The 24,560-nt window shown below is 41.1% G+C and overlaps 1 protein-coding gene across 5 annotated transcripts in view; it reads right to left on the minus strand.

Annotated features, from left to right (window-relative positions):
* The window catches only part of RAB3GAP2 (RAB3 GTPase activating non-catalytic protein subunit 2), a 101,025-nt gene that overhangs the window by 53,724 nt on the left and 22,741 nt on the right, over window positions 1-24,560 (minus strand). For 3 of the 5 annotated variants that reach the window (XR_006199112.1, XM_042926221.1, XM_042926223.1), the window contains exons 3-9: window positions 10,587-10,722; window positions 9,429-9,510; window positions 7,550-7,597; window positions 7,390-7,465; window positions 6,958-7,059; window positions 2,875-2,974; window positions 802-900 (exon numbers count right to left, since the gene is read on the minus strand). Coding sequence is in view for 4 of the 5 variants with exons in the window: in XM_042926221.1 (XP_042782155.1) it covers window positions 802-900; window positions 2,875-2,974; window positions 6,958-7,059; window positions 7,390-7,465; window positions 7,550-7,597; window positions 9,429-9,510; window positions 10,587-10,722 (643 nt within the window). In the remaining variant the exon portion in view is untranslated. The remainder of the gene's footprint in view (window positions 1-801; window positions 901-2,874; window positions 2,975-6,957; window positions 7,060-7,389; window positions 7,466-7,549; window positions 7,598-9,428; window positions 9,511-10,586; window positions 10,723-24,560) is intronic. The other 2 variants (XM_042926222.1, XM_042926224.1) reach the window with 1 other exon arrangement.

The following is a 24,560-nucleotide window of genomic DNA, read 5'->3' on the forward strand; positions in this document are numbered from 1 at the left end:
TCTCAGTGTTGCTGGGAGAAGACCTAAATTCCTCCGCATAGCACACTAGGCTCTTCAAAATCTGACTCCTATTTACATGTCTGCCTGCCAGTTCTCCTTGTGCCCATTATTTTTACAGCACGCGGTGCACTTCCCCCCTCACGCCTAGCACACGTTGGCTAGGATGCCGCCTCTGTGCTGCTGCTGCTTCCGATCAAGTCCCACTCATTCTTCCAATTTCAGACTGAAGTCCGCCACTGCTCCCTACCTCCCTCAGCGCCAGGGGTTCTCCTCCGCCTCCCGCCCCAGCTGGCGCACTTGGGGACTGCAGCTGTTTCCACAAGGTTCTTCCAGCTAGCCTCACGCTTCCCTGATGAGACCAAGCCTTCTCACCTCTGTCTTTTTCGTCTGTGTTCCCAGTGCCTAACACAGTGAGTCTTCAATTATGCTCGCAAGGAGAAATCTGCTTTTACCTATACTCTGCTGGTCTAAAGGTTACATTTTTAGAAGACTGAGCTATATGGTGATTATATGAATTAAACTTGTCTGCAAAAAAAAAAAAAAAAAAAAATGAAGTCAAATAGGGAAAGACCTAAAGCTGAACAATACTGCTGCTGAAGATGTAATTATTAAAACTGCTATCGCTTCTTAAACTTATAAACCTACAATGATCCGTAAGTCTGGAGTAACTTCCAAATGTCTCACTAAAGACAATGCATTTCCTTTCGCCTAAGAATAAATGGACATTTCTAATAAATGAGATACATCAATTAAAAAGCAAAAGAAGTAAATTCCATAAGAATTTGAATGAGTAAGGCTTACCAATACTAGCATGATCAATAATAGTGTCGATATCTTGTAGACCCCATTTTTTATAAGCTAACGGTGGTGGCTGTATGTTCTCATTGCCTGATGCCGCAGCTGTTAAAGACAAAAATTAAACAATCCAAACTTAACTATAATGGATGAAGCGAAGTTTTACAAAAAAAACCTTTAAAAATATAATAACTCGATTACTTTAAAATTTCAGTAATAATAATGAGGCAAGGCAACATAAACAAGGCTAAAGTGAACTTTATTCATGCCAAGACAGTATATGTAAAACGCAAACATTAAAAGAGCAAGTTGACCGTCACAAGAGATTTTGGAACATTCACGTAATTGGAAGAAGGCTGTTAAAAACTCTAGACTATTACTAAACTTTAAGGCGAATTCAAACTGCAGTTGAAGACAAAGAAACAATCTCTCCCTGCTGAGAAATAGTGGATAAAATCCTGAGAATGGCAACTAGTGCCTTAACTTGGTGAAAAATTAAAACTCAATGACATGCCCGTAAGAGCACACATATAGCAAGGCCTCGAAGACAACAGCCTAGGCCAGTCTTGATAGAAAGATATGTAACCAGCAATAGCATCACCAGAAAGAATAAAATGCCTGTATCTGCTCAGTATTTCCACCAAGTGAGCGAGTAATGAACAGAAAAGCAATAGTTAACACCTCTTGCCATAGGTTTAGGCATAAGGTCCTATTTATCAGTAAAGTTTCATGCTACATATTAGAATACAACTGGATTCTGGTTGTTTATTCTGGGAAGTGAAGTACTTTAATAAGGGAAAAACAGATTCCTCTAAGCACTTCAGATTTTGATAGTAAGGCCAAGAAAAGAGAATTTTCCTACATGCCGAAATAAAAAGACACAACAATTTGTCAGAATTCTTTTCAGAGCAGCTTACTTTAGGTGGGCACTTAGTGGCTTTCTTACTTCCTAGGAGACCAATGGCTTTATGGTCTTAAACACAAAAGATAAACAGGAACTCAACAATAATAAAAATTAAATGGCTGACAATACCAATAATCATCTATTTCTAGTTTATTTCACCGGCTGAATTCTTACCTGCAGAAAACTGCCAGTCTCTTTAGGTATATATACTAATGACTATTTTAAATGACCCCAAGATAATGATGCTTATTATGCCTAAATTTAAATAATTTAAAAGATTATGAAAATAGCCATAAAAATTCCAACAAGTTCTGACTGAATAGAAAAGCAGGTACCATTAAAGACGTACATAACCAAAACCTCCTAATTTTACCAATTCATCAACCTGCAAACAAGACAAACTTGGTTTTAGGGCCATTATAAGCCCCACTACCCAAGCCCAGAAGAAAAGGAGGAAGTCTAGCACTGCTGTTTTCACTGAGTTTAAGGCTTTTCTAAAAGTGGGGTCTTAAAATTGATGGTATGTTTCTCGCTGGCGGCATTTTTGCAGGTACTACTGCATCTATAAACAATGGCATCTTGAATTTGATGGACACAACTCTGCTCTTCATCCTCTTCCCAAGAATGTAAACTGAGCAGTACGAGAAAGAACTCTTGATTATTTGTGCACTTTTCACCCCCAAGTGTGGAAATAATGTAGTTGCCCATATACACATCGTTCAGGCATTTAACTTCTCCATTCAGAAGCTTTCCGGGTTAGCAAAGAGAAGCCAATGTGGACTCCCTGTTGGGCCTTGCCCACGGGTGGGTGGGGCGGGGTGGGGAATAAAATCCCCCCTGCACACAGTGGTATCCTTACCCTCGGTGAGAATGGAAGCAATGCAGAATCACAAGATTCTAGTAACCAGCCCAACAGCTGCTGAAATAGTGAGAACTTGGTTCCTCGGCTAGATGCAATGAAATTTCCCACCCCAATACATAGCGTTGATTACTAGTCCTTGCCTTTATCTTACTGAGCCATCTACCCAACAATGCACTCCCATTTTTACAGTCACAGGGTCTTTGTTGTAAATCTAGTACAGGCGGCCTTTTTAATTTAGAGGACATACTTAATTCTCTAAATGGGTTAAATTAAATGAGAAGTTAGAAGTCAGATACGGCATGCCAAAAATTACCTTTTGCTACCTGATTTCGACAAGCACGAAGAGACTGAAAAAGGCTAAATCCATCAATAGTCACAATGGCAGCTGGATATAAGATACTCAACTCTTCATTCTATTAAAGAAATAAGAAAATAATACATCTCATCATTACCAAATAAGCATGTCTACTTTTTGTATTATAGTTGAATGTCAGGATTAATGAAAAATAGAAAATACTATAACTAAGTTAAGTGTCAACCACCCAACACACAAAACACCATCAAGCAGAAGAAAAGTAAAAATAAATGGAAAATTAAATTCAGAATGCCTTTTGGCCAAGGACCTACAATTCTTCTCAAACAAGAGCTTTTGTAAATGATATCTAATGCATTCAGGGTAGGTGGTGAGATTAACCAAAACATGTACACATTGCATTAAACTGAAATATAGTCATTGTGCAAATACAACAATATATAAAAGAAGAAGAAGGAAAAAAAAGAAACTCACCTGATATCCCAGACATGTCTCAATACACATCCTTATACGCTTTGGGTGAGGTTATACTATATACAGTATAACATGTTTTTTATTACTCAATATGTCAATGATATTTTTCCACTCCAGTAAGCGAGCAAATCATTTTTTATTGTGGCTAAAGCAGTAGGTAGCATATGTATCAAAATTTAGTTAACTAGTTCTTAGTGATAGAAATTTTGTTTGGGAGACCTAGAAACCACCCTCCTGACTGAGGCCCTCCAACAGCTTCCTTCTGCACTCTGGGATACAGCCTGCCTCCTTAACCAGGCCTGGAGGACGGCGCACCTATCATCTCACCTCTTTCTCCCCTTGCTCCCTGAACAAAGGCCATTGCCATCTCAGTGCTTTGAACAGGCCTAGACCTTACCTCCCAGGTCATCACCTGCCTAATTCTTCTGATCAATCAGTTCTCAGCTCAAACGCAATTGCTCAGAGGCTGCTCCTGAGCCCCTAGAGGTCAAGCAGGTACCTCCATTCTCCTGCCTCCTTACCACCTTATCAACATGATTACTTCCTTCCTAGTACCTGTCAGACACTGGAACCATCTTTGTATCTCTAGTTGTTTATTGCTGGTCTCCCTTCGCCATCCCCAGACTATAAGCTCCAGGAAAGGAGGATCTCTGTGTGTCTGCTTTACCAAGGATTCTCAGTGATTAGAACTGGACGGGGCATAAAATAGGCAGTAAATAAATATTTATGAATGAATTAATACATTTTCATTATAAACACCACTGCAATAAAAATTCTTCTGTGTAGATCTTTTCACATTACTTTAGTATAAATTCCTTCAACTGGGTCTGTTGGAGCGTATAGTATTCTCAATATTCATTCATATTATTAAACTGCCCTCAAGAAAGTACCTGTCAATTTACGTTCCCACCAATACATGAGTGTGTTTCTCCATTCTGTAACCAACAGTTTTGTAAATCTTGATCTTTGTCAATATAAAAGGTGAAAAATTATCCAAATGTAGTTGCTTACAGTTATTAAATTATTATTTAGATTCAAAATGTTATGTGCTTTCCGACAAATTTTATTTCTCCTTTTCAGAACTGCCTTGCCCTCTTTCCTACTGGACCAGTAGACTGTTTCCATTTTTAAAAGAGATTTATGGGCCACGAGGGATAGGAGCCAGAGGGAGGGAGCTGGCACGGGTGCTCATATGACAGATGCACAAGGCTGGGCTGTACGGCCCACTGAGCACAACAGTGGGGAAAGAGCCTTGTCACTGCCTTGGAGGAGCAAGCCAGTTATCTCCAGATCCAGACAGACCTGCTGAAGGAGATACTAATACAAATACCAATGGTCCAAAAGCTACAGAAATTATGCCGGATGACAGAGATCTTTGTGCAGAAGACCCAGAAGGAGTTCCTTTGACATTCAAGAAAGAGACCTTCTCTCTTTGGAATCTTCTCCTACAATGACCTGCTGTCACTTCCACTACACTCATTGACCCCAGAAAATTGAATCAGAGGGAATGTGCTCTGTGATCCTTAATAGATCTGGGAGTACAAGAAGAAGCGAATATGTACTTTTGATATATAAATTGATATATCAGATCCAAAGATGCTTATGTAGAATATAGAGTAACAACAAAGACTTCTCTCTCCGTGTTCAATAAGAATTATTTTTCAGCCAATAGATTTTCTTGACTCGCAAACAGCAAGTATTTAAATGTTACATTTTTCTACCAACTCTAAAAAATAGTATAGACATAACCCAACTTAAAAAGTTCAAAGAACCTTCACCACCTAGAGAATAGAAAAACAGAGAACAGCTCTTGAGAAGTATCTTCAATGAACACAGTATCTTCTTAGATTTCCAAGAGCTCCTTCTTTGTTTCCTTCAATGGTTTCATTTTCTTCTACTTTCTTGTGGTGAATATTAGGAAGACTTAAATTTTCAGTCTTCACTTTTATTTTCCTAGGTCCTATACCTGGAAGAATTCATTATCTATGACTTAAACCAACTTCTTCAATCTAGTCTTTGCGCCTGTATAGAAATTCTGTATGGCAAGCCATACTAGTATTTTCATTTTATTTCCTACCATCGCCTCAAACTCAACATATCTAAAACCAAACTCAACAACCTTTATTCACTGCCAAAGCAGTCCCATCTTCCTACTTTGTCAATGGCACTCTTCAGCGTGGGTATCTTAGAGACCACTCATTTTCCTCTTGACTCATCTACATTTCTAGACAATAACCAAATCCTGTCGATTGTTCCTTTAAATGATTTTTGTCCTGGTCATTTTTCTCTTCTTGCAGCCATTACAGAGTCCCATCCCAACACTGCACGTCTATTACAGAGAACTTCAAAAAATCAGTTAACTAGCCTCCTTGATTCCAGACTCTCTCAACTCCAATTCCTCCTGAGGAGAGATTCCTTCAGTATCCCTTTGATATATCACTTCCTTCTCATAAATGCTTGTAGCTTTGCTCATCTCCTGAATCATTATGATTTTTACTTGGTTTTCAAATTTATGAAAAAAACTGGCCACTCTGCCTATTCGACAGTTTCTCAATATTTTCTATCATAGGTTTCTTTGTTGTCTCATGCACTGTCCTACATTTGAATCTCCCTTCATTTTTCTCCTGATTACCTAAAATACTTTCCCTTCTTTTACCATTAACTAATTAGGTTCTATAACCATTCTTCACAGCTTAATTCAAATCTCACCTCCTCAATGAAAGTTTCTTTTATTGTCCTCGTTCTAATTGAGCGCCCCTTTCTCCAAACTTGTACAGAATGTATTCTGGCCACATAAAATGGCAAATCACTAGGTACTGCTTTGCATTGATGCTTAATTCGCTCAAAGACATTAATACGAATTAATCTAGTCTCTCTTACTAGATTAAGTTTCTTCTACAGCTCCAGTCTCCAGGCCACCTCTCATACAATTTAAGTCTACAGAGGTACACAATACACACATCTGTTCACGTGAAACCTTTTGGAAGCAGGATAGTAAAAAGGAGGAAGGCATATTTACATAGTTTTGACTATGTACACTGTGAGTCAAACAAGAGCGTATTAGTTTACACGGCTCTACAATTAATTTTTGACTGAGGCAAATTCTCACACCACCTGGGAGGCAGTGAAAACTGTACATTTGGAGAGTCTTAGATATGAAATATTATTTTCTACCAAAATCTTCAGTTCAGTGAATATATTTCCCACTATAAAAACTTCACCCCCTGAGAAATAGGTAGTACAATATAGTAGTATTAATAATAGGTCAGAACTTTTTTCTTTTGTTGTATACAATTTTGACAACTAAATCCAAATAAAAAAGATATATACCATATGTCTACCTTAAGTCACTATTAAATTCTGAAAATAAGAAACCCTTTTAAGGTTCTCTGACTACAGTCTTTTATTTTACTATATAATAAAACATAGGACATTTCATTAAATAAGTAAAAGAATGGGATTCTTTACTCAGTTATAAACAGGTTATATTTCCAGAATATGCCAGCACAGCTAACTGTGCCACAAGATACCTTTAAGTTTCCCAAAAAAGACAAAAAAAATACTTCAAAGTAAAGGCACTGTTACTTTGAACACAGTCTTCTACACTACCTGTTCGGTCACGCCAGGATGCCGTGGGATTTCATAGGTCCTGCACTTAAGCTGGAGCACGGAGTCCTCATTCAAAAGCTGTGCGAGCAGGAGCACGCCGTTCTAGAAGGAAGCAAAGAGGAGGGCTCTGCTCGTTTCCTTACGAATGGACCCGAACATGTATGGCCAGGCAGAGACTGTCGTTTCCCCACCAGTTTTCCACGGATATCAGGCACTCTCTTTCAGAAGAATACAGCTTCTCTTCTCGATAGGTTCTACCAGAACTTTCCACCATGACTTCCCCTGTCCCTGCTTCCACACCCACCCCCCACAGGAAGTAGCAACTACACATTCCCAAGCAGCAGGCAGTGAGTCACAAACGAGTATAATGGGGACACCTAACTAGATATTCCCGTCGAGCGGTGCTTTCTAACTGCTGAACACTCAGCTCACCTCCGTGTAGAAGCGTACGTAACCTGAAGTAAAGCCCACCACGATGCAGGTCCAGTCAGGACGCCCGGTGGAACTCCTGTCACAGACAAAATTTGTAATTTTTGTTATAATTTTGCTCATAAAGCAAAGCAGAGAAAACAAATAATTTCTTTATCCTTACCTCTTTTGGCTTGCTAGTGGGATACACAGAGCACTGGTTACACATTCTCTAAAAACAAAAACGAAATCGTATGTTTATCTAATGAATTTAGCAAGTACTTTTATTTCCCTCTACTTTAATGTTAAAGGGCAACCAATGGAAGCTGTGCCCCGTGAACCAGTTTTCTTCATTGCAGAAGTAAAAATACAGTGAAATTCCACATAAGGAGAATCATAAAAATCATTCGTGTAAAAGGTAAGGTCACATTCACTTGAGGTTAATGAAAACACTATTCTTCACTCTGTACCGTCACGAAAAGTACAAGAGAAAGCAAAACTTTACTGTGCGCATGGATTATACACAGAACTGAGGGACAGCAGGTCATTGTGGGCGGTCATTTCCTACCGGCCCCCTCTCCTCCGCGTCAGCTACGCATGGGGCACAGCACGGGAGGCACGTCGGTCACATCACAGGCAAACCCCACTTCGGTGGCTATGTTATTCTAGGGATTAACTGCATTTCACCTGGTTGGCTTCTTCCTTGATATTTTGCAGAAACTGCCCCTGATAATCCATTTCGAAGAACATGCTAGGTTGAGTGTCCCTAAAAGATTCTTTTTTAATGTGACATGTGGACTTGAAAAATCTTTCAGGAGCTCAGAGACTAAGCCCCCAAACTAAAATAACTCCTTCTTGGGACATGTGGATGGTTCAGTCAGTTAAGCGTCCGACTTCGGCTCAGGTCATGACCTCACAGTTCGTGAGTTCAAGCCCTGCATCAGGCTCTGCACGGACAGCTCGGAGCCTGGAGCCTGCTTCAGATTCTGTGTCTCTCTCTCTCTCTGCCCCTCCCCAGCTTGCGCTTTCCCTCTCTATCAAAAATAAATAAACATTTAATAAATGAAATGAAATGAAATGAAATGAAATGAAATGAAATGAAATGAAAAGAAAATAAAATACTCCTCCTGACTGATTTTATTTTATTTTATTTTATTTTATTTTATTTTATTTTATTTTATTTTATTTTTCTCCTGACTGATTTTAGTGTCAACCCTCAGGCCCATCACAAGCTTATTCAAGAAGCTGTGAACACTCTTGCCCCATACATCGTATTATGCAACCACTGAACAAAATCTTTTTGTTTGTTGTCTTTAAAGTAACTGAACTACTGTGTTTGCTTTGCACTGCTGACAGAAATTAAATGTCTTCAAATTCTTAGACTACACGGCTTGAGGTGAAATATTATCATTTACTTTGATAAGAGTAGAAAACGTTCCAGTGAGTAACTACAATGTGCTAACACGTATTATGGACTTCCATTTGTCTGTTGTCTTTTACCTGAATCCAAAGTCTGAAGTATCTTACTCATCCTCATCAGACAGCTTTCAGTCATAAAAAATTAAGTGAAAACAGTTTTTGGCACCAGGTTCCAGGTTAGCAGCTCCACCAAATAATCAGGCTAGAGAATCGCTCTTATTGGGTCATTGGGAAACTTGAATTTACCAACTTGCCTTTCTGAAGTATTTGTGAGTTTTAAGAATTAATGTAGCACTGTCCCCTTTAAGTACAAGGCCAATGCTACCAAAGCAGAGAAAACAATGACTGCCTTGGACTTCTTGGCTGAATAAAATCAGTAATGAACACGGGAAACAACAAAATGTAGAAAGTATGGGATTCTCTCTGAGCTTCTCTTTAAATCCTCTGCAAACTAGTTTTTTTTAAAAAAGTAATCACGTGAGTAAAATTTAAATTTGCTGACCAGATCACGCTCCACAACCTCTAAGTTGGGATGAATATACATTCACTAAATACTCCAGTGATGAAACTTCTTGCTCTACAAGTCAAACAATTTCATACATACATTTAACAAGCTGAGAAACAAAACGTTAACTGGTACCTACCCTTCTTCAACATTTAAAGAACCACTCCAGCCAGCAGCAAATTGCATTTCTTCCTTTCCTTTATCACTGTATTTCCATTTTGCTGAAAAAATTATCATATAAAATAACTTTATAGCATACTAAAACAGTAATTTATAAATTTCACAGTTTCCCTTTAGAATAAGTACAGAATGTAATTGTTCTATATTAGTGGGTTTGGGTCTCTCTAGGTAAATATTTAAAAAACTTTATAAGATTTTTATAAAACTCAACCTAGTCTCCTGGCCCGTAGTCTCTCCCCTCCTCCAATTAAATCCATCTGATGTCTCAGTTCTTGCAGAAGAAAACTACTATTCTTATGTACCACCCCATCTGTTGTATTTATGCAATGACTTTTATCTTCAGATGACAAAGAAGACTTTTCTATTCGATTTATGCTACAGGGGCGCCTGGGTGGCTCAATCGGTTAAGCATCCAACTCTTGATTTCGACCCGGGTCTCACGAACCGTGAGACGGAGCCCTCTGAACTGACATCACAGAGCCTGCCTAGGATTCTCTCTCTCCTTCTCTCTCCGTCCCTCCCCCACTCTCTCTCACTCTCAAAAGAAATAAATATTAAAAAAAGAAAAAGGCTTATGCTACAGAAGGATAAATCTACTTTGAAGACCAATCCACAGCCGTTTAATAATGTATGATCTGATTTTGATCAGTGAGGTTTTCCATATTTTATGTCAACCTTCATTTTAGTCTTCAACAAAAATTATGAACTGAAAATTTATGCCCACAGTGAGAAACTAGTGTCCTATGAGTTTTCAAAATATAGTTGAAAATCACCTCCATTCACATTATGACTAAGAAGGGGCCAGCGGCCTATTTAGCTCTGCCCGCCCCTCTCAAGAACCGGGCAATGCCCAGTTCTGCCTCTGAAGAGCCACATAACCACAGCTAAAGTATCTGCAGCCAAGAAAGAAAAGCAGAGGAAACAAACAGAATCGAAAGAAGGAAAGAGAATGAGAGGTACAAAAAAACTGAAAATAAGTGTTATACAAAACATGAAAGTACACTGTAGAACGCCACCAATAATGCATACAAGTAACATTTTTTCTTTCTAGCTAACCCATTTCCGTCCTATTCTATGCATCAAAATAAAAGGCACTAAAAATAATAAGAGTACTTACGCACTAGAAAAACAGCTTTTTGCTCTCGAGCTATAACCATAAGATCATTGGTCGGAGATAAGGATAAAACACAGTCTTGCAGCCAGGAAGTTTTTTGTGCTTTGCAAGTATTTCCTTCTTCTTCCTGTGGGTAAAACTTCAATTACAGTGTATGTAAAAATATTGAGAGTACTGCATCTCAGCTTATCTGCCTTGAGGAACAAGGGGGAAGAAAAAGGGATAAAGAAATCTTCCTATTTCTTTTTAAAAGTCTCAATAATATTCCTTATCAAAACACGTCAAAGATGACCAATAAATAAAATATCCACTACAAACAAATCTGTTTTGAATATTAATGCAGAAAGTTTTAACATAAGCACATATAAACTAGTAAGACATTAAAAGAATGTCATACAGAGATCATTCCAAGAATGACTCACTGTTAGAAGCTTTAGTGAATAATCCAATTCCAGAGAGACAGCTAAGGTATCTGCAGCTACACGGCAAAGAAAAAATTCTCTGATGTTTATGTTGTAGGGTCTATAAATGTACTGGATAAATTTGATACTTTTTTCTTCATTTGAATTGAAAGATGTTTTCATTTTTTATTGAAAAATTACTTAAAAAATAATTAAAAAGAGGAAAATCCCCATGGTTAAGAATTCAAAGGATCTAAAATGGTCTTCTCTCTATGATGGTCTCTCTCACACTCTAGAACTCTAGCTGCCTATTTACTCTGGAGACAACCAGTGCAGTGAGGGTGTATTTCCAGGGACGCTTTATGCACATACAAGCAAATACATTACTCTCCTTTACCTTCTCTTATACAGACTACACACACAGTCCTCTTTACTTTTTTTCTCTTAACATATGCCTGAGACTTCATTCCCCACGAAGTTTTCTTAAGGGTGCATAATACTCCACTGTAGAGATACACCATGATTTATTTCACCAGTCCCCTATTAATGGGCATCTGTGATGTCTACACTCTTCTGCTGCTACAAATGATGATACAGCGAATAACTTCATACACTTGTCAGTTTGTGTGGGAGCATATTAGCAGGATAAATTCCTAGAAGTGAAATTGCCAGGTCAAAGGTAATATGTATTAGTAAATTTGCTATCTAAATTGTGTTCCACAGAGGTAGTATTAATTTATAATCTGACCAGCAAGTTTTGAAAGTGCTTGCGTCCCCACAGACTTTTCAAAAGATGCTTTAACTCTGGATCTCTGTCAATGCAACAGACGACAAATGCTACCTCAGTATACTGCCTTCTTATTAATGAGAACAGTCATTTTCTCATATGCTTAAAAGTCTTCTCTATGAATGCTCTGTTCCTTTCCTTTACACATTTCCTGATGGGTTGCTACTCCTTTCCTCATTTATTTGTATATATTGTTTACATACAAAGAAAACTGGCCTTTTTTTTTTTAATTTTTTTTTTTTTAACCTTTATTTATTTTTGAGACAGAGAGAGACAGAGCATGAACGGGGGAGGGGCAGAGAGAGAGGGAGACACAGAATCGGAAGCAGGCTCCAGGCTCTGAGCCATCAGCCCAGAGCCCGATACAGGGCTCGAACTCACAGACCGCGAGATCGTGACCTGAGCTGAAGTCGGACGCTTAACCGACTGAGCCACCCAGGCGCCCCAAAACTGGCCTTTTGAACATAAGAGTTGCAATAGTTTTTCCCAGTCAATATGGTAGTTTAACGTGTTCTATGTAGACATTTTTCAATGTTATGCAGCTAAATTTTCGATCTATTCTTTTTGGTTTCTAAGCTTTCAAAGCTTTACTCAAACCCACCCAGTGGCTCTTAGACTGAACTAAACAGCAGGACATGGGGAGAGAGGGGATGACATGTAGGCTGTTCGTTCTTTCTTCTTAATCTACACATTTTTACTTTTTTTAAACTTAGCAAATAGGAATCATGTAGATTTCTGGAAAAATTCCTTGTTTTATTAAAGTTCTATTTTTCTAAGGAATTCTGCTACCCAGTTTGGTGCTCTTAATGTGTACTTTCCTATACGTAAATTAGGGAGAAAATTCATCCCCTAAAGATGAAAGTAACATAGCAAAGGCTAGTTGTAGTTCGCCTCTCTCTGGGCCCACAATTGCTGCTGTAGAATACAGTCTCTGTTTAGGCAGCGCACACCCAGGACTCCTCAGAGTGGCTCAGCTGTGGCTGAAGACAACCCTGCCCTGGGGTTTCCTCCCCAACAACTGAGATTCCAACTGTACCAACTTCGAGGTGCAGGACTTTTCAAGTGATGGAGCATCTCACCTTCAGCCAGGCCGCTAGAAGCAGGGTGAGTCACACGGGGATGTGTGGGTACTGTGATAAGAAGTCAGGGGTGCCTGAAACTCTGACTTTAAAATTTCCATCTTAGTGCAATAAGAAAGAATCAAAACATCGTTCCAGAAAGGTGATACAGTCCTAATCTTAGCAAATTCTATACAAACAGGTTTCTTCCTTTTATTACACTCCCAAAATGAGGTTCAAACAACAGATCCTGAAAATCTTCTAAAAGTTACTTCGCACTAAGGCACATTAGGGGCGCCTAGGTGGCTCAGTCGGTTAAGTGTTCAACTCTTGACTTCAGCTCAGGTTATGATCTCACAGTTCAGGAGACTGAGTCCCACGTTGGGCTCTGTGCTAACAGCTCAGAGCCCGCTTCAGATTCTCTTTCTCTCTTTCTGCCCCTCCCTGGGGTGTGTGCATATGCGCGCACTCTCTCTCTCCCAAAATAAATAAACATTTTTTTAAAAAGCACATTATTTCTTTTTCATGTTTGTCTTGAGAGAGAGAGAGAGAGAGAGAGAGAGAGAGAGAGAATGAGAATAAGTGGGGAGGGGCAGAAAGAGGGGGAGAGAGAGAGAATCTAAGTAGGGTCCATGTTGTCAGAGGCCAACATGGGACTCTCTCTCACAAACCAGGAGATCATGACCTGAGCTGAAATCAAGAGTCAGCTGCTTAACTGGCTGAGCCATCCAGGAGCCCCAAAAGCACATCATTTCTATGTTTCTGTCCTAGGTTTTCAAAATAATGCCACTAACAAGGATTAGACCTACATGTTTATATTTGCTGAAAAGACAGAGTAAAAGAAATTCAAAGATGGAAGGATTTAAAAGCTAACTGATTCAAAACCTCATTTTATAATAAAGAAAACAGAGTCTCAGGGAGGAACAGAATCCATGTCGGAGCCCGGACTAGAACCCATGCCTCCTGACATTTAATTCAGGTGGTCTTCCCATTTCATCACCCTGCCCGGTCATCCTGGGGTACAGCTGTTAACGGCCCTCCGAGAAGATGGGTCTTCCCCTGGGATCTGACTCTACTCTCCTAGTCGATGAAAGCCTTTTCTCAAACTATTACTACTACTTATCACTTTATCCCAGGCCAACCTTCCCACAGTTTTTGAACCGATTTGGAACCGCAGGGCACTACTTGAACATGTGAGCCAGCGTACCCTACAGATATCTCTCTAGGCCTTCCTTCAAAACTACTTCCCCTCTCATTTCTGTCTTTCTGTGCCCAGTGCCAGGTCCTATCCCTCCATCCTGTTCCTTTACCTTCTCTCAAACTTACTGCTACCTATTTATTCTCTGCTATTCTCTGCTACCTATTTATTCTGTGATGGTACTTGTCCCACACTAGGCTCCAAGCCTTCTAATTGGCCAAGCCCGTGCCTGGTAGGACTCAAGTCCACACGTCACACAGCCCACTGACACACAGACAAGTGGATAACGGCATTCCCATGCCTCCTTTCTTATATTCATAAAGATAATGGAATAACCCAGAAATCACTCTTACACATGAAACTCTACATCAACAAACAACCGATTCAAAGCTAGCATCCTTAAGTAATAGTATCCTCAGTAATGTTTTCCTTTAAATAGTTCAAGATTCTGGCTGATATACCATACCCGTGGAAAACACAAGTTAGAAAGATGTAAAAAGGGACAAAGTACTACCCTCTTAGTTGAGCCTAGAGCTCAGCTCTGTCCGCCACCATCCCAGCAAATGGACAAGCGATCCCAGAAGCAAGCACGAATTCTGCCCTGCAAGAACTAACCAAGATGAAAGTTTGGGAAACATACCACTTACTTGGAAACAAATTCAGAGAAACTACTCCACTGGTTACCTGCCTAACCCTGCTTCGCCATCTCATAAATGTGCCTATCTAATAATATGAAGCCAGAAAAAGAAACTTCACGTGAATTAGCAGTCTAGTTTCTGGCATTTCAAACATTTTCAGGTTTTACTCCAAGAGGGAGAAAACCAAGCTCTGTCACTCTTCACTGCATTTTCTTTTCTAGGTCCTCTTTACCTCTCCATCTTTCCTTATGACACAGATCTGCCCTGTTTGTCAGGGCAGAGGGGGGCATGTACAAGCAGGAGTTCTACATTCTAAAAACAGGTTAGAAAATACTATCGTATGATTATATTACATAACATTATCATCATTAGGGTTTGATATGCCCTAAAATTCTAGATCTCAAGTCTTGCTGCTTGGGCATGATACTAGCTTGTCATGAAATGCACGGCAGTGAGCTCTTAGTACAAGCTCAGTGGCTTCTGGATGTGCAGTCACACGGGGCGGGGGGAACATGGGGGAGCATCTCGACCTACAGAACCATAAGCCCCTGGTCATGTGTAATTCCAAAGACACAAAGACATTCTTTGTCCCTAAGACACAGTATTCGAGGTTAGCAGACTGAAGATTAAAAGCCTCTAAGGACAGTAACCAAAAAGAAATCATATCCTTAAAATTACCAACAGAGGTAAAGATGCATTGTTTCTTCATAACTAGGTGTTTCTCTCTAAGCTTAATTAGCTATTTATTTTGCCGAACAGTGTAAACTGTGCCAGAATATTAGGAAGTAAATCTAAAAACTGAAAGCCACCAGGAGGGCGGGAGAAGAAACCTCATGTAAATCAAATTTCTTTCAATAAACCCTCAACCTCAAAAAGAAAAAACAAATCTCCAGGTAAATCAGGATGGCGCATCAACAATGAACATGCTATCTACAAAGGCAAATACAGAACCGAAGCATGGAAAAGTACGTGTCCTAAATTGTTCTACGATGTCTGCTACGTTGTACCCAAGCAATGTGGCGTGTCGAAATCAGGTCACAGTACCGTGACATCTCTTCCCACAATAAAGAAATCTTTCCGCACCACCGTGAGTAGAGGACAGCAGGCCTATGAAGAAGTGTTTGGCACTGATGTGACTTTAGATTCGGTTACTTAACTCCAGGGAAGAGAGCAGCCATGGTCCTGGTGATTCGGAAGATGTTCACTGCAACATCTGCCACTCACTCACTATGTGCCAGAATCTGGGTTAAACGCTTTACACATAAATCTTAATTCTCACAGTAACTCTATGAAGGTATGTTAGTACCCCAGTTTTGAGATGGAGAAACAGATACTTAAGAAGATAACCCCCCTTCCCGGGTTACACAGTTGGGGCAGAGATAGGAACCCAGGCTTTGGAGTTCCCCTGTGCCGCTCCCACACGACACTGCTGAGGGAAGCTGGTCCCCTCTAAGCACATCTGCAACAGCACCTTTGATTCCTGCCTGCTCCACTGCTCTCCTCACTGTTGACACTGGGAGTGACCAGGCAGAATGACTGATGCTGTGTCCAGAACTAAAGGGATGAAGAGAAGCTCTACCCCACTTGCTGGCTAAGAGGCAAGTGCCCCTCAGTGACGGAAGAAGTAAAGAAGGAGGGACGTGGATCAAGTGAGGTCTAACCTAATCCAATTCAGCCACTTGGTTGACTACGGTGACCTTTTTTGCAAAGGCTTGTCACGTATTTAATAATCTTGTTCAACTAGTCTCTTTTTAAAGAGAGCCAAGAAATAGTCCCATCCCATTCAATGTAATTAAACATTGAACGAATGGACATATCGAGAGTCTTTATCAAATTAAAAAGGTCACGAACGCTGTAATAAATGCTAAGAAGTATGAAATTAAGCTTTGCCTTGAAAGTACTCAAACCTTACTGGGTGGTTTAATAGCTCACTCCGGGCTTCTCAGCCTCAGCAACTCTGACACTTCGGGCCGGAACTTCTTTACTGGAGGGGCTGTTCTGCGCACTGCAGATACTTAGCAGCACCACTAGCCTCTACCCACCAAATACCCACAGCATTTCCCAGTTGGGACAACCACCGATGTCTCTAAACCCTGCTGAATGTCCCCTGCAGAGCAAAATGTTATGAACCACTGATTTAGCTGAATAAGAAACACACTGTAAAGTTGTTTTTTTTTTTTTTTTAATTACCATGGGATCAACACCCTCCCTCACCCATGTGCCATAATCTCCCCCGGCCGGCTGACGAGATTACACAATTGTATAAAGAAAGAGAAGGAGCCATAGAGACTATGTGGCTCAAAATCCTCATTGTCCAGAAAAGGAAACCAAGGCTTGGAAAGAGTAAATGGATTGTCACTAACCACACGAATGCCACAGGTAATACATTTAAAGTAATACACATTCATACGGTCCTTGGACACTTTAACTGGCAGGTCTGGTTCCCTACCTCTAAAATCGGGGACTGGACGAATAGTCCAGATAAGGGGGAAGAACGAGGCCACGGTCTGTGGGTCAGAACCCCTGAGGAGGTCCCGATCCTCGATGTCTCGCACCTTTCTCCCTGCCTTGATCCATCCCACACAACACACTACAGGAGGGAAGCCCACTTCCACGTGCCAGAGCTGTATTAGGACAGAAAGACAAGAGCAAAGAGAATTCTCGGGCTTCACATTCTTCCCTCCTCTGGGGAAGACAGAGGGACAAGTACACAGTAGTCAGACAAGGGGGCATGGGAGGGTCACCAGACCAGACTGGGGCTGGCAGGGTGGAGGGTCAACAACAACAATGGAAATAACTCCTAAGCTAAATCCTGCAGAGAGAGTAGAAGGTAGCCAGGTTGGGGGCAGCAGGAGAGAGGAAGAGAAGGTGGACGTTCCTAGACTATTTCCGCGCCCTAGTTCTCTAGAAAACCACGAATTCGATATATTTGAAGGCCTACAGGCAACAGAGCCAGCAAGGGGCTGCTGTCACGGACAAGTCCAACAGTGTGAGGTAAGAGGGTCCACTGCAGCAGCAGGCAGGTGATGAAGAACTTCCGTCTACTGTGCTGAGGTACTTACACTTGATCTTGTGAAACGAGCTGGTCAGATCTGCACTCTTTCTCAAGTGTGCACATATTTTAAACTTAAAAAAAAAAACTTCAAGATGTAAGGCAGATATAAAGGTGATTAGCATTTGCTTGTGATAGGAAAAAAAAACAAAAAAAAACAAAGAACAAAAACTAAATGTCCCTCAACAGGAGTATGGTTAAATAAATCTCAGTACGTCTACACAATGAGATATTCAGCATTCCTTTAAAAGAACTAGATGATTTATATCTGCAGATATGAAAAAACCTCCAAATTACACTAAGCAGAAAAACAAAGAGGCAGAACATGAAAGCCACAAGGACTTTCCGGTAAGAGAGAAATAAACAAGGGGCGCCTGGGTGGCTCAGTTAGTTGAGCGATTGACTTGATTTCAGCTCAAGTCATGATTTCATGGTTTGTGAGTTCCAGTCCCCCATCAGGCTCTGCACTGACAGTACGGAACCTGCTTGGGATTCTCTTCTCTGCCCCTCCTCCATGTGTACTCTCTCTCAAAATAAATAAAAGAACTTTTTTAAAAAAGAGAGAGGGATAAAAAAAAAAAAAAATAAAAAAAATAAAAAAAATAAAAAAGAGAGAGGGATAAATACATGAATTTTCCCCTTACTCTCCCCAGTGCCCTCAACCCTACTAAAAACAGCAGTTACAGAGTTTGCTTAAAGATAAAGACCAGGAAGGGCAAAAAGAATGAGAGGAGAAAAGCCACTAGAAAGCAGAAGGGCAGGTGCCAACAGATTTCACAGTCCCTAGAACTGACCACAGGCTTAGCAACCGGTACCAGGTCCCTCGGGAAAGGAGGGCAAAGATGTGGCTCAAATCTGGAGGCCTCGCTGAACGTGTGTTTGAGCAACAGTCATGTCTCCTGACCCCTCCCCCCCACTGCCCAGGCAGATGGCTGTCCCACCCTCCCCAGCTGAAGACCACGGGCCCATCACTAAGCCAAAATGTACAAGCTACCCTACAGGAACGCCTGAGGAGTACAGATTTGAAATGAAATTAACCAACGATAAGCAAGAGCAGGAAAAAGTGGTGGCTGGCTGTGATGGGGAAACTAAAGGCAGCTCTCCTTCAAACATTTAGGCATAAATAAGGCCACCAAGACAGAGCCTGGACTACTTGTTGACCTGTGGCCAAAGACTGAGGAACAACTTTATGTTCACCTTTCATCACTGGCAAACAATCTTTTAGCTGCACTTTTCACACTAACAGACCAACTCACCAGAATCTATTAAAAACAAATAAATGGCCATATAGGTCAAAAGTTCTGAAGCCCCCAAAGAGGCCAAGGGATTTTAGAAACAGGCAGGAGGAATAGTAGAAAGAAGGACTGAGTTACACTGAAAGCCACGAGCTAGACCCAGGTTTTTGAACTTTAGGACAACTGACATTTTGGGCTGGAAAATTCTTTTAGAATGCTGTCCTGTGTACTGTAAGGTGTTTAGCAGCGTCCCTGTCCTCTACCCCCTGAGATGCACCTTCCCCCAAGTTGTGACAACCTAAAATTTCTCTCGACAGTGCCAAATATCTCCCAAGGGGACAAAATCACCTCCAATTGAGAATCACTAGGCTAGACCCAGCATGTAGTAACATTAACAGGAAGGTCATTGGCAAAATGAGTGTTTCTAAGAGTCAAACACCAAAATCTCAATGAGAGCCCACCTTAGTAAGGAGAACCTCTGTAGCCATTTCCCCTTTTGTAAAAGAACCTAAAACATAACCTTGGTATAACTTGGGTGCTCTCCTCTGCCTGTGGCCAATCTGGTGCTTAGGTCTCTTATGCGGTGGGTGACTCCAGAGTCTAATGACACTAAAATAAGGCAAAATATTTTCCAGGATTATCCCAGATTATTAATGTTCTAAGAATCTCTAATCAGGTCATGCTATATCCAATTTCGCAGTCTATAAACAAACATTTCTCTGGGGCCCTCTCTCTGGCCAGCATGCATTCATTTCTTGTTAATCTGCTAAATCAAATTGTAAACTGTACTACACCACTTTCTGTAAAACAGACAAAACACATTCCAAAGTGTCTTCTGAATGGAAATTTTCCACGCGTCCTACCTTAACTGAAGGCCTCAACCCAGAAGCTTCTGTGCTTCCTGAAACCATTGCCCTGCAAATCCTGGATTCTCTATTTCCTACCGTTTGGACTTAATACACCAATGAAGGAAAGCTTATTAAATCTGCCTTAAAATTAAACCTTGTCCAGCTTCTTCCTTAACTGCCTCCATTTCTATTACTGCATGAGGCTGAGCAAAATACCCCCCCTGATCACTTCTTTCCCAAAGCAAACAAATTATAATCTAAACTAAAAGCCCTTGTAACCACACTGTAGAAAATACAGCAAAGCTATTTACTATCAGAGGATCATTCACCGGTAGGTGTTATAGTATAACTATGTTCTTTTACTTTGGGCAAGTAGGAATCCCTTAAGCTTATTTTTTGCACTTGTACACAAAGAGTTATTTGGGGCATTTTTATAGACTGAATTGTGTCCTCTCAAAATTCCCACGTTGAAGCCCTAATCCCTGATGGGACTGTTACCTGGAGATGGGGCCTTTAAGGGGGTAACTAAGGTTAAATGAGGTCAGAAGGGCAGAGCCTTAATCTGACAGACTGGTTATCCTTATAAGAGGAAGAGACACCATGACTCACTGCTCTCTCTTTGCACACAGAGGAAAGGCCACATAAGGACACAGTGAGAAGGTGGCTGTGTGCAAGCCAGGAAAAGGGATCTCACCAGAAGCCAACTCTGACAGCACCTTGAACTTGAACTTCTAGCTTTCAGAACTGTGAGAAAATAGGGGCGCCTGGGTGGCTCAGTTGGTTAAGCGTCCGACTTTGGCTCAGGTCATGATCTCATGGTCCATGAGTTCGAGCCCCATGTCGGGCTCTGTGCTGACAGCTCGGAGCCTGGAGCCTGTCTCAGATTCTGTGTCTCCCTCTCTCTCTGACCCTCCCCCATTCATGCTCTGTCTCTCTCTGTCTCAAAAATAAATAAACATTCAAAAAAAAAAAAATTAAAAAAAAAAAAAAAAGAACTGTGAGAAAATAGATTTCTGTTAAGAGCCCAAGTCTGTAGTATTGTTACAGCAGCCAAGCTGACTCACGTAGGCATGAAATACCTACAGAAGAAAGAGATTTGTCCTCTAACGAAAGCTATCCTTAAAGTTCCTAAGCCTACCCATGTCACAAATGTATCCTTTCCTGAACATGGTGGCTACTGCTGATAAAGGGTATTAGAATATGCTTTCTTCACTGAGCCCTTATTATAGCGGACATCTCAGAATCACAGAAAGCTGAAGACGCTTCTCCCATCCTTAAAAGAGCTTTGTCCACACTGGTGCCAAATCTTTCTGATTACAGAAACCCTTCCCTCTCTTCTGCCAAAAATAAGAACCTACTCTCAAAGAGCTGACAGACTTATGGAGATAAAAGCACCCCGAAGTTTTTAGTTTTCTGCTGGACGCACTAACAGCCAGCTGGCCTCCAGGCCGGCATTCGGTGCTCGTGGTGGCTGTTGCTATGCTTTACTCTTAGCTACCCCACCTGTGGCTCATCTGCGCACCACTGCAGCCCCCCTAAAGACCAAAACACAACACCTCTCCAGTGTCAGACTATTCTCCTCTGCTGTTCATAATGACCACAACCCAGTGGTGGAGAACGCTACCATTGTTTTTACAGTTACAGCACCTTGACGCAGCCATAAATTGATTGCAAGACTTGTCTCTTATTCCAATACTGGTCTCAACTTCAATGTGGACAAGACCTACAAGTGAGACTCTCAGGAAAGGCAGGTTTTGAGTTTGTTGTCTGTTCCTTTATTTTAATTTAATTTAATTTTATTTAATTTAATTTTATTTTAGAGAGAGAGAGAGAGAGAGAGAGAGAGAGGGAGGGAGGGAGGGAGGAAGACAGGGGCAGAGAGAGAGGGAGGGAGAGAGGGAGAGACAGAAAGAGAAAGAGAGAGAGAGAGAATTAATCCCAAGCAGGCTCTGTGTTATCATCACAGAGCCTGCTGCAGGGCTGGATCCCACAAACCGTGAGATCATGACCTGAGCTGAAATCAAGAGTCAGTCACTTAATCGAGGGCCACCCAGGTGCCCCATGCTGTCTATTCCTAACAAGAGACAGTAGAAAGTTCCTTCTCCATTCTGACAAGGTGGCTACCTCTCTTACCTTGACTACGGCATGCAATTCGTACATCTGCCGAAATTTATTCTGATTCTTGTTATGCCTCTAAAGCTGGCTATGCCTTTGGAATTTTCATGATCCTAGACAGTAGCAGAAATAACTCAAGTCTCTTACCTCAGTTAACATTTCCAATAGCCCTGGTATCAACCATTTTGCTCAGCAAAACCTCACCTCCTAGTGATGTTATGCATGGACAGTGATGATGCTACAGTGTAAGGCAGCAATCACATCCTTTCGCCTGGCCATCCTGCCATTTTTGTTCTCACTACCGAACAGTCTCCCTTCACAAAGATGCTGTCTTACTTTAAGGACAGGATCCAAATTCAAAGAAGCTCTGTTAAATACAGCAGGATCATTTTAACACCAGGTAACATCTCAATATCACTATCCTGGCCCACTTTTGTTGTCATTCAAATACCTTCTCCTTTGCCATGTATATAAGATCCTGACAAGGCACAAGGGTTCAAAGGGGGATAATCAGAACAGTTAGGAATGACTTGTACACCCAAAATTGTCGTCAACTGTCTCACTGGCCGTGTATGCCAAATCCACTGTGTGAGAAAATCAGTTAAGACAAAGAGAACAAGCTACCATCATCCACAAGGGCCATTTGTAAACAACCAAATTTTATCCAAATGAAGAAATGTGCTACACGTAAGTTAATGTGTTTTGGACTGAGTAGAAACATATTTCAGCTTTTTACTGAAACAGTTAAAAGAAGTTTTACTCCTAAATTTAGGATAGCCTTACCAATAAACAGAAGTTGGCACGCCTTAACAGACGCAAAGAAAGTATAAGAATATACACACTCTAACCAGGCGATCATTGCTCACATCACCCAGGATCAGCTGGAACAGTGGCACATCAATATAAAATCTTATAATATAAGCCGGCCCATGAAAAGTCATGAGTATGAGAGACACAACTAACTAATCAAAAGACCCACTACAACTTACTCCACAGAGCAGCAAAGGTGAGCTTTCTAAATCAGAAATAGTGTGGTTTCTGATCACATTAAGAATAAACTCCAGGGCCGCCTGGGTGGCTCAGTTAAGCGTCCAACTTCAGCGCAGGTCATGATCTCACAGTTCAGGAGTTTGAGACCTGCACTGGACTCTCTGCAGTCACCCCAGAGCCCGCCTCGGATCCTCGGGCTCCCTCTCTCTCTGCCCCTCCCCCACTCACACTTTCTCTCTCTCTCTCTCTCAAAAATAAGCATTAAAATAAACTCCACAGGGCATCTGGATGGCTCAGTCAGTTAAGCATCCAACTTTGCCTCAAGTCATGATCTTGCTGTTTATAAGTTTGAGCCCTGCGTCAGGCTCTGTGCTGACAGCTCGTAGTCTGAAGCCTGCTTCACATTCTGTCTACTTCTCTCTGCTCCTCTCCTGCGTGCTCTCTCTCTCTCTCTCAAAATAGATAAACATTAAAAAAAAATTTTAATAAAAAATAAAAATAATAAACTCCAAATTCATAAAGCCTTACATCAGGACTATTGCTTCTCTGACCCCAAATTGTAGCTTCGATCATTTTCTACTCTGGTACATTACAATGCCACGAGGAAGTACACACTTAGAGAAGGCACACTGTCATGTGAGCCAAAAAGCAGGGATATGACACACTATCAGTAAACTAACCCCCTTAATATTATCAGGTTAATTAATATTACATCTAGTATTTAATATTTATTAATATTAATACTTAATATTACAGAAAATGTAACAGACACACAACTCTCCAACTATGTCATTCACTAGGAAAAATCCATTCCAGAAAGAACCAACTATGCCCCAGTAGACACAGTAAGATGTAGGCCTCTAGGTCTGTAAGTAAATACCGTAACTCAGCACCAGCACCCTTTTAGATGTTTAACAGTAACTGTCCCAATGGAACCTCCCCGGAGATCACAAATGCATGTGTCCACTTTAACGCGCAATGTCTGTGAGGTTTATTCCAGAAAACCTCAAACTTACCCAGGAGCTTGCTGTATTACTCACAACAGTCACTTAGCTATAGGTTTCTAGAAAACAAATACTGTATGTAGCCAACGCCACATGCAAAGTAGCTACCAGTCACACCGCCTCTTTCTGAGAGGTTCTCCAAGCACACCCATCTCCTCCTGAGAGGTTTACTCACACGGTCATGCGGAGCCTCCAACCCCCTTTACACACACCCCCTCGCCTTTCTTTCCGCCCCCATAGTAGCTAATGAGACCTCTGGTGGATGCCCCATCAGAGGGCAGCATTAAGAGGCAGGCTGACATCCCACGGAGTGGCCGGGTATAAATACTATGCCCCACCGTCTGCAAATGTCCTGTACTGGGTAGTGATGAAGAGACTCCATCAAATCCTCATATGAGCTCTGGGTGTGAAACAAAGAAGAGAAAAGAATCCAAGACAACCACAAATGAAAGACACAAATAACAGCCATGAAACAGTGTAGATCGTGAGTAAGCGGAAGCCAGTCGGTCTTGGTAAAAACAGAGACAGAGTACAGCTGAGTCCCCATGATGACACCGCACTAGAGGGGCAAGGAACAAGGTGTCTGTTTGCTGAAGTGACGGTGTAACAAGTTCCTCGAGCTGCATTACATCTTATTCAACACATTCCAAT

The sequence above is a fragment of the Panthera leo genome, chromosome F3, assembly GCF_018350215.1.
Source record: "Panthera leo isolate Ple1 chromosome F3, P.leo_Ple1_pat1.1, whole genome shotgun sequence".
Lineage (NCBI taxonomy): Eukaryota > Metazoa > Chordata > Mammalia > Carnivora > Felidae > Panthera > Panthera leo.